We start from the raw sequence: 11189 nt of genomic DNA, 5'->3' as shown, positions 1-11189 counted from the left end.
GTTTATAAACCTGATCGAATGGCAGCATGGTAAAAAAATTCAGAAAGCTCTTTGGGGAAAGGTCTAGCAGTGCTCATTCAGGAGGGAGAAAAGAGGCATTTAATTTGTGTTGTAGTTTTAATTCAATTTGTGTCCTAATTTTGAGTGACTGTCAAGGTGTTGGGGCCTTGTCACAAGATCCTCAGAAAAAGCATTTTGTCTTTAGTCCTGAAGTCTGTCACAACGTACAGTACTGTACACAAAGTTCAAAGGAGAATGAATAATAGATGTGGCGCTGAACAGAAAACATGTGAAATTCATGATTACCAGGATTAATCGTGATGGGGACACAAAAACTACACTGACTGTAAAACTTTGAGATTAATTTTCAGTAAAATTGCAATCTAGCCTTATGTCTATATTAAGAATGAAAGCTGCTGCTATGTTGGCATAGTAGAGTAACTTAGGTCAGAAGAGATCTATGGAGTTCACCCCCTGCTCAGATAAGGTCTGCTTGATCGGATTGCTCAGTCTTGCCTGCTAGAGTTTCAAGGAGCTCCAACGATGCCTCCTCAGGCAACTTGTTCCAGTATTTGACCACTCTGATGGAGAAAAAGTTCTGGTCAGAATTCCCTCTGTTCCAGCTTGTGTCCATTACCTCTTGTCATCTCACCATGCTCCGTACCACGCGTGTCATCAGTAATCAACTTACTCTCTTGCTGTTACGGTAGGAGCAATAGTAGTTACCACTGTAAGTTGTGTGAACATCTGTGTTCTAAATGAAATCTGTCAAACAGAAACTGGCATGTTTTTTATCTTTTTGACAGTGATATTTTCTGAATATTTGGACAACCAGCTGTTTGGTTATTGGGTGGGAGAAGGGTATGCATTTGGTGTTTTCCTGCAAATCCATTCAATGAGAATAGAAGGGAGAACACAGGAATTTTTGATGGAAATAACCTTTGAGTGTTCTGGTAAAAACTGACTTTGGAAGCAATGAGACATGACCCCAGATCTTTATAGAACATTTTAAAGAGGAAGATTGAATTTAAGAGTTGTTATTTGGGGCTTGTCTAAACTCCTTACAGAAACGTGTTGTCAAAGACCCCACACGTATCACTTGAAATATGATGCAAAATTGCTGGGGCGCTAAAAAGAGGAGACAAAAAACTTCAATTCAAAGCCACTGCTCACCAAAAATGCACAGCAGTGCATTTATTTAGCCTTTTCAGATTGATGAGAACTTTGCTCTTGCAGAGCTTAAAAGTTCTTTTTCTTTTTTTTCTTTCTTTTTCCTTTTTTCTTTTTAAGTTCTTTAACTCTAGACTTATGAAGCTGTAAACCCCAACTCTTTTGCATGCTTTTAAAAGAATACTTTTAAAATACAGCTGATCAGTTAGGTTTCATGTTCATTTGCAACTTGCTTTGGAGGCTGTGTACTTCTGTGGTGGCTTTTACACAGCTGAACTTCATGCTTCCTGAAATGTTTTTCAGTATAATTTCTTTCTTTCACAGTAAGCGATGGATTGGAGCTGAGGCCAAAGTACAATGGGATTCTCCACTGCATGACCACTGTCTGGAAGCATGAAGGACTACGAGGCTTATATCAGGGGGTAACTCCAAACATGTTGGGAGCAGGGGCTTCCTGGGGACTTTACTTCTTCTTGTAAGTAGAACTGTAAAATGTGTCATATTCTGTGCAATGTAATGTTCAGATACACACTGCATCTTCTTTGGGGGGGTATAAAAATGTGCGAAGTGCCTTATAAACTTGTGATTCTTTTAGTAAGTCCAGGTCTGTTACCTTTATTACGGTTTGCTGGTTTAGAATTTAAGCTATCCGAGTCAGAGACCTGTTACTTTGTCAGGTACAGCGCATTCCCTTGATGCTGTGAAAATACTAAGGAACTTGAGAGATGGTGACATCATTCATGAAGAATCCTCTAAAAGTGCGAATACGCTGTGCTTAAAACCTCACGACAAATAAAAGCCTAAACTGATGTGTTAAGAATTGGAGAACATGATAAAGTTTTCTACTAAAGCTAAATGTTTAACTGATTTTTAATAATTTTAGTGACAGTCGGTTCTTTCGTTTTTGTGAGTTGATGGGCTTTGCTTATAAAGCCTGTTTTTTAATACTCAATCTTTTCTACTTTATTAACTGTGTAACTGTGACCTTGTTTACCGCTGATCCCTATTAATTGAAACACTTGAGGGAACAGTTAGTTGGTATGCCTATGCTAACCTCACTTGTCAGTTGTCTAGACTCTGTTATTGTGGTACTTCAGTCCTCAAGCTTTGCTATAGGTTCCTATTGACGGTTCAGTTCCTATTGACGGTTCAGCTCCTGTTGACAGTTTCTTGATCCACAAAGACTGGAAACTGGATCAAGAGAAGAAAGCTCAGTGTATTTCTGAGCTAGAAGATACATACCTGTCACTGTTGCTCTCAATAAAAAGGAGGCTATCTAATCGGTTTCTTTTAGAAGTTAATTCTTGAGATCTGATAGCTGTTTCAGGATGCAGTCCCATTGATACTGACAGTAATACTTTATCAATTTAAATATGTATTACCACAGTTCACTTTAAAGAGCTAACTTCTCAGGGATCAATTAATCGACTAAACAAAGATAGTTTGCTTACTTACCTGTTTTCAAAGGCTGTGTACCACCATGTTTTCCATGATCTTAAGTGAGGTGTTTTGTTGTTTTGGGGTGTTTTTTTAGTGATACAGGTTTGTTTTCACCTTTACCAAAATACATTTTACATTTTCCAGTTACAATGCCATCAAAGCTTACAAGAAGGAAGGGAAGCTGGAAAGTCTCAGTGCAACCGAACACCTAGTGTCAGCTGCAGAGGCTGGTGAGTTTAAACGCAAAGAGGATTAATGTTTGCTTCTAGCCTTTCCATATGTTGCTCCCTGCCTTTGTGTGTCAGCGCTGCTTTCTCTTACAGGTGGCAAGTGTAAGTGTTCGAGTCCAAATGCAATCATTTATGGTCTGTAAATAAATTAATGATGTCTAAGATGAATGGATGGATCACTGTGGTCTTTTCAGTTTTGCTCAGAAATAGCAGTTGTCAAAATACCTTTTGACCTTGTTTTCATTGTGTATAAGCGTTTTCCATATTTAGTACTATATTGTGTCCCAAAATCTAACTATATAAATCTGCTGCTATCAGCTTGTTAACTCGTTAAATGTTTAACACTTAGACCTGGAAAAGAGAAGGCCTATTGAAGTCAATAGAATAAGTGAATTGGTCATTGGTCTTTGAAAATCTTTATCTGTGGTCCAAGTTTTTCTTAGAAACTAAAGATCTGAAATAAAAATACAACTTCTATCAGCAAGACTTTTAATATGTTGTTTCTAACATGTGTTCTTCTACATGCTTCTGTGTTGTATTTAATCTAGGCAATTGAGAAGACTTTTTATTAGGATATTGGAGCATTCATTTAATGTTGAAATATAAGGCATATTGTTTGATGTGAGAAACAGTAATGGGTTATTTTACAACTGTATTTTCAAGAACCTATAAAGCTGTCACAGGCTGCTTCTATTAACCTGTCAATACGATGAAGCAAATTTCTCGTGACTGAGGTGTCCATTAAATTTTGAAGAATTGTATACCCAAAGAATACTCAGATAATCAGGAGTACATTAAGAAATTACTTATGTTTCCTGTCTACTACAGATTACAGTACTGACTGTGGAAAGGTGAGGCAAAAAAGGGATGTACTCGGAATATGCAAAAAGCCATATGCTCTACAGAAGTACTCCCAGCAGCAGTAGGTTGGACTTGATTGTGAGCATTGAAGGCAGAGAGAGGGAACAATGGTGGGCATAAACTTTGCCTGTTTATATAATATGAGTACTCTTGTAGGATAAGTAGTTTTGTCATTGTAGAAGCCTGTGTTACACTGGACTGAACAAACTGGGACAAGTATTGGAGTTGGCATAACAATCAAGTCTAACTTCCATCTGTTCTCAGGAGCCATGACTCTCTCTATTACAAACCCAATATGGGTAACGAAGACACGACTTGTGCTACAATATAACGCTGGTGTTGACCCATCAAAGCGGCAGTACAGAGGGATGTTTGATGCTCTTATAAAGATATACAAGACGGAGGGCATACGTGGCTTATATAAGGTAATAAAATCTAAGAAAAATTCCAGGACTGGCTGGCAACACTCAGTAGCACGGTGAGACTTCTAAATACTCGTCTATCAAAAAAAATGCAAGTCAATTTTTGTATTAGCTCACTTACGTTTATTCTGTGAGTCTTCCTTCCCACTGAAGAACTGCAGCAAAAAGGCTTAATCAGAAGAAAAGCTATTACACTGTTGAAACGTAGGAAACCACTGAAGAATAGAGTGTAAGCTTTGTGGCTAAGCCATCTTCTATTGGGTGATAATGCTGAAACGAGAGTAAACTACAAGCTGCTTTTTAATTTTTGGAGTCTTCCTATGTTGTGATTTAACCCGGCAGGCAGCTAAACACCACACAGCCGTTAGAACTAGAATTTGGTAAGGAGGGCAGCAACAGCGTAATCTATCTTGCTGCTAGTGCTTTCTTCCATTTCATCCCTTATCTCTCTCTTTCTGACATCTTGTGGAACATAACATATGACTAAAGTAGTTGCTAATTTTTTCTTCCACAATGGACGGTTTCACAACTGCTCATTTGCCCTCTAGTTATTGAGGTCTGTAATCTGTCATCTCTAGATCCATAAAATTTGCAGACTTCTAAATATGGTCTGCGTATGTGTGGGTTTTTTATTCCCTTTAATTTAGGGAAACAGATGGCAACTGCATTTGGACTTCTTGCCTCCTCCTTCCTTCAGGCCATGACATCAAGATGCATTCATCAGTGCCTGGAAGGTGTGAAGAAACCTATTTTAGTTCAGTCTGGCTCTTCTCTTGCAAGTAATGCTATAGAACAAGAACACTATCTCTTATGAATTGTCCTGATTACTGAACATCAACTTCTTTTATTTGCAGTGAAAAATATAATCCTTCCTATGCTGAAAGACTAGTATGCCACATACCGATGAATGCTGAATTCTGACACCAGGAACAAGGCACCTTATTTATTCCTAAATTGAAATTGTCAGGATTTCTAATTTGCCTGTCTGGATGTCTGCTCTGTTCCGTGTAGATAAGTTCTAATTTCTTGCATCTGTTGGGGTTTAAGATGTCCTTCCATTGAGTTACTTTTCAGATTATTCGTCCATGTAGCATGTGTTGCCTTTGGCATTAGACTCTTCTTTGTAGTGTTAATCTGCAAGTGGGGAACTAAACCAGGTACTTCCTTTGAAAGAGCAAATTACTTGCGTAGATCTGCGAAGAAGGTGACCTAGATAGGTCCTGGGTGACCTACATAACTATGCACACTGAGCAACTTCCATTTGACGTCAGGATTCCCTCAAGCTTGTCTATACTGGGGAAGAAGGCACCTCTTCAGGTGGCTCTTTGACTTGTCCATACTTTAGTCTTCCTCCATTTTCTGTTTTGAGAGGAGTTTCCATTTTTTCTCTTCTTGCTTTATTTGAAATTTGACAGCTGAAGTTTTGTTAATTGCCCTGAGTTGCAGGAGCTGTAGTGCACATGAGCGTCTTCTTTTTCCGCATAATCTTAATTTCAGATAGAGTTCCTTATAGCAAATAAGGGGATCTCGGAGAATACCACCACAAGTTGGAAATAAAATCTGGAAGTAGTTTCTTTCTGATTAATTTGAGATCAGTCTTCTAAAGAAGGGTATTTTTGTCCAAGCAATTCCATATCTTGCTCTCTATTGCACCAGATGCTGTTACTGGTCTGAGCAATTCCTTTCAGTCCTTCGGGGCACAAGACTAGTAATGTCAGGATGCGTTGATCTTTCTAGCAGTCTAGAAAGCTCTTTCTAGAGCTCTTTCTAGCTCTTTGAAAGCTGTCTTTATTAGCTCTGTTGGGTATTGTTTGTTCATTAAACTATAGTTCATCTGAAGCTGGGTTCCTCAATAACTTGTTCTTCTTGAACTTGGCCTGGTTTTGAAAAGGCAGGAGCCTTTCCTTCACTGATTATCCCAGTAATCATCTAGTCAGTGAACTTCCCCACCCTCCATCCATTAGGCTTTGGCCTCTGTCCCCCCGATGACTGGGGACAGAGCTGCTCTACTGCACACCAGGCTGAGGAAAAAACCAGCTTGGGGTTATGTAATTTGAACATGCCTATAGATCTGTTGGAGATCTGAGCTCTAAAAATTACTTTGCCATGAAGTTGAATGTCATGCAACTATCTCCATGTTAAGACTGCTGTATGGTTCTTTCCAAGCGTAAGGCAGGAGAGACCAAACATTGTAAAACAATCGTAAGATTGTAGGAGTTTGCACTTTCAGAAACACCTAAAGTATCTCTGAGCTCTTGGGAAACTGTTAGATGTCTAGTCTAGAGTGATTGACTACTAAAACATCAACCAAGAATGCAACTAACATTCTTCCTGGCCTACATGCTTCTGTATTTGTGTTTTCAGTTCCGTTCTCTTTCAGCGATGATGTAGAAGCAGCAATTAGAAATAGAGCAATTCTTAATAGACAACAGTAACATAAACAGGAAGTGCAGAAAATTTAAGGACATAAAAGGAAAATACAGAGTCATCAAGACTGAGAATAATAATACAGTATGCTAACAACAACAACAGAAAAATTCTAGCAATAATGTGTGCTTGTTACCAAGTGAAATAGATATATTGGACACTTCTCTGTTGTCATTTCACCTTTGGTAGGCAAGATTCTGTACTCTGAGGATAAAGTATTTTTCCAGTCCATTAATGTCTAAGGCACTTAGCTCTCTTTATTTTGCTATGCATTTGCTTATGCTATTTTCCTTCTTCTTGCAAATGTGAAGCTTGTAAGCTAAGTGACTTTCTACGTCTTTGTACTTGTATATAGCAAAATGCACTGAGATTTGGCCGTCTTGATTTTAACTTTAGTCCCAGGTTCTACAGAGAGACAGAAGAGTAAGTAACTTTCACATAAAAGATGGGATCATTTTTCACCATGAAGGAATCAAGATGCTATAGGGAGATAACAGCATACTTCCAGTGTCTTTCTGCACAAGTTGTCAGAGCAGGACACTCTGATACTACTGGTCTTTGGCACACTGAGAACCCAAACAAAGACAACACTAACCAGATTACAAGGGGAATCTGCTGCGTTCTTTCAAAACATATAGCAGAGGCTGCTCTGGCGTGAGCGCTCTCAGACACTTCAGGCAGTGATGTGAGTACCACATCACCAAATGAACCTTGTTCCCTACTTTACTAAGAAGCATAGGCTTTCCACTACATGTGTTTGCCTGTGTTCCTTTTCCTTGTGATGGGCAACCTTTGAAACACTAACCAACGGGACATTTTTCTCTTGTCCTGGATCTTTGGCACTTACAGTTGTTTAAGCCAACTTTAAAATACAATTTTTTTCCTGCTGTCTACTGTTCAGAATTATATGCTTTACCATTTAAATTTCTAATTATATATTTAATTCTGTCTATTGTTCTAATCCTCCAAAAGAGAATTCAAACAGGACTTCTTTGAGCAACCATTGATCCTGTCAAGCCCTCATGGCAAAAATCTTCTAAAGTTACGTTTTGAATATTAAAGTAAAAAATAACAAGAAGTACATAAAGTGAAATTTTAAAATTGATCTTCACAGTCATATTGTAGATGAAAAATAAATATCAAATTCTATCGAATTTTGTTGCAAGAAAGATTTTTGTGTAAAATTGTAAGAATAAGAAAATAGAGTAGGAATATCTTTCAAAAACTTCCTCAGCCAAGACATTTCATTACTGTGAAGAAATCAGTTTTGCTTTGAAACCCTTTTCCATAAGAACACATTGTTTTGTATGATCAATAGAAGCCTGCGTCAGCTCTTATTTTACTGAGGCACATTGGCTGACAGTTGCCTCACTCCCTTCTTGCATTTTTTAATATTGGCCCCACATTAAAAGTCCTTCAGTCTTTGGAAGCTTTCCCCATCAGCACAAGACTTAGAGAGTGCTGGTACTCATTTAGCAAGTATCATCAGTAGATGCTTTAGGACTCTTGGGTGCAAGTTATCCAAATCTGCTGGCTTAAATTTAAGAGTTTAACACTCTTAAATGTTGTTTAACGTTCTTCTTTTGTTGGTGGGGAAAATATTACCTCATTCTCCTATGATATAAATACATCATTCTAATTCTTTCCAAGTAGAGAGCAATAACTTCCTCTGTCTTTTAACGGTTTTACTGTCTGATCATGGGCAAATGTTTGTGAAAATTTTCCCTGCTATCACTGTACATAAATTTCATACTGTTCCTTGTTATGCTGACCCAGATAATTTTTTCTTTGATATTTTTGATAATTTTGTTTTTATCTGTTCCTCCTCTTCTGTTTTTATATCACTGGTTAATTTTCTTTTCTGATCCAGGATTTCTGAAAACTGAAGTTGTCTTTTCCCGTCTGTTATGGCCCTTTGGCTTCAAACTTCGCAAAATTATATGATTATGCGCACAGTTGATGAAATATAGATGTTTGGTTTAATTCCACTCGTTCTCATTTGGGGAGGTGTTTTTTCTGGGACTTTAGCTAGCCCTTAATGAATTTTGTCAGTTCATGGTCGCTGATGGATTAGTTTATGACCATTATTTTCTACTGTGAGAACAAATTCATCCTCATTTATCAGAGATCCTAAAAACCACTTCCTGAATGGCTGTAATATCGTAAACTTAAGAAATCTATAGCATGTGGAGAGCTACTCTCTGAAATGGTAGAAACTCTGTGCAATTTTTATGCCTGCTGTTGTTTTAGTTTTGGGGGTTTTTTCCTGCAACTTAGGAGTTTATGAAGTAATTTATCATTTTGTCCTGTTACACTATACCAATGGACTCCTACCAGGATCCCTTCTCTTTTTCTTCTACTTCTCCAGGCTCTTAGTGGTATATTGATAAGTCTTTATTCAACATTCTGGGCTTCCTATTTAGTCTTAATACAGAGTTTTGTGTCTGGACACATCTTTTAATTCCTCTGTCTTACCTGAATGGATCATGGGAAATAAGATAAAACTGTTCGATGCCAGTATTTTTCGGGAAATTTTGGTTCTTTGAGTCCTTTTACCCACATTTTGTTAACTTACTCCATTATAATTGTCCCTTTGCAACAGTTTTCAGCAAGCTTTTGGCTCCCTTAAGTAATTTCTGGCCAAGATGATTAATTCCCCATTTATTTGTATTTTTCCAGTGTAAGTGACTAACTCTTCAGAAAGAGGATTAGTGCTTCTCGGAACCCATGCAGCTGTCAGCTCATTTTCAACTGAGCTAGTCCTGATTCTGAAGGAACTCCAGCCTTCTCTTTCTTTTAGAGACACTTCAGAAAATACCTGTTTTCCCCATTCATTTCAACTTTTTGGAAAGAAAAGGTTTCTGTGTATTTTCATATTTCACTCTTACTATCCATTACTGCCTCTTACAAATGGGGAACATTTCCGAGAGTGCTTTGTTATACCTTTGGTCACCTCTGCTGGGCTGTCTTGGGATGTGCTCTGAGCAGGGTGAGGAATGCACTCAAACTGATCCGAATCTTAGGTATATTTCTTTAATGTAAATCATCTGTAAGTCCTTGTATGAGTTAGCTTTCCATCTGTGCCCTTCAACTTTTCACTGTGCAAGTGTTTGTGTGTGAAAGACATTGAGGTGCTGGAGCGCATCCAAAGAAGAGCAACGAGGCTGGTGAAGGGTCTGGAGAACAAGTCTTATGAGGAGCGGCTGAGGGAGCTGGGACTGTTTAGTCTGGAGAAGAGGAGGCCCAGGGAGACCTTATCGCTCTCTACAACTACCTGAAAGAAGGTTGTAGCGGGGTGGGTGTCGGTCTCTTCTCCCAAGTAACAAGCGATAGGACAAGAGGAAACGGCCTCAAGTTGTGCCAGAGGAGGTTTAGGTTGGATATTAGGAAAAATGTCTTCACCGAAAGGGTTGTCAAGCATTGGAACAGGCTGCCCAGGGAAGTGGTTGAGTCACCATCCCTGGACGTATTTAAAAGATGTGTAGATGTGGCACTTAGGGACACGGTTTGGTGGTGGCCTTGGCAGTGTTACATTTACGGTTGGACTCGATGATCTTAAAGGTCTTTTCCAACCTAAATGATTCTATGATTCTATATATACACACACATTTTTGATACAGAAATGTATATGTATCATAGATACACGTTTATATATACACACGCATATGCACACACATACATGTCTCATCTCCAGGACTTGATCACAAGAACTTTTTTGTACCTCCACTCCTGATGGCCCTCCTCACTGAGACGCCAGCTTCTGTCATTGCCTTACCGGTCTCAGGTGGGAACTAAACAGCTTAGTGCCAGTCCCTGGAAAGGGAGGGAGGGGGGAGTTGGCCAGGGGGGTGTGACAGCTGCTTGGGAACTGGCTGGGCATCGGTCGGTGGATGGTGAGCAACTGCATTGTGCATCACTTATTTTGTATATTCTTTTATCAACATTATTATTATTTTCCCTTCCTTTTCTGTCCTATTAAACTGTCTTTATCTCAACCCACGAATTTCACTTTTTTTTCCCCAATTCTCTCCCCCATCCCTCGGGGTGGGGGGAGTTAATGAACGGCTGTGTGGTGTTTAGCTGCCTGCCGGGTTAAACCACAGCAAGCCTCTATGTCATTTGGAGAAAAGTAACGTTATTACACATTTGTGTCATGCTTGCCATTAAGAATACCAACCCAGAATCGGCTTTGGGTCATACTGCACAGTGACAGTTGTGCAGTCACAATTTGTAAAGTAATGGAGGATATATGTATGTGTGTAAGCTGAGCTCTGTCAGGTTGTATAGTTTTTGTGCATTGCTGCTTAACCTTGTTTTATTCGGTTTTTTAGGGATTTGTGCCTGGTCTGTTTGGAACGTCACATGGAGCACTTCAGTTCATGGCATATGAGGATTTGAAACTGAGATACAACAAGTATAGAAACAGAGTATCAGATACAAAATTGGTACGATTCTTGAGAATAAAAATGTGTTGTGGCATGTGAATAAGTGGAAATTTATTCCATTTGTCTAGGTCTTAGAACAGCCAAATGTACAAAGTATTGATACATTAATTGGAATGTAGAATATATAGAAGGAAATAATACTTTTTCACTTTTTAGGAACAAGCAACTGGTTAGCACTGTTTTTCTGTAGGGAA

General features: G+C 38.7%; 1 protein-coding gene across 1 annotated transcript in view; it reads left to right on the top strand.

Annotated features, from left to right (window-relative positions):
- Positions 1–1493: 1493 nt before the first annotated feature.
- The window catches only part of SLC25A32 (solute carrier family 25 (mitochondrial folate carrier), member 32), a gene marked incomplete at its 5' end in the record, with an annotated part of 20029 nt that continues 10333 nt past the window's right edge, over positions 1494–11189 (top strand). The window contains 4 exons of the mRNA XM_009323091.1: positions 1494–1645; positions 2755–2840; positions 3966–4126; positions 10882–10995. Coding sequence (XP_009321366.1) covers positions 1494–1645; positions 2755–2840; positions 3966–4126; positions 10882–10995 — 513 coding nt within the window. The remainder of the gene's footprint in view (positions 1646–2754; positions 2841–3965; positions 4127–10881; positions 10996–11189) is intronic.

The sequence above is a fragment of the Pygoscelis adeliae genome, unplaced genomic scaffold, assembly GCF_000699105.1.
Source record: "Pygoscelis adeliae isolate BGI_AS28 unplaced genomic scaffold, ASM69910v1 Scaffold174, whole genome shotgun sequence".
NCBI lineage: Eukaryota > Metazoa > Chordata > Aves > Sphenisciformes > Spheniscidae > Pygoscelis > Pygoscelis adeliae.
This window is presented reverse-complemented; position numbering and strand designations above follow the sequence as displayed.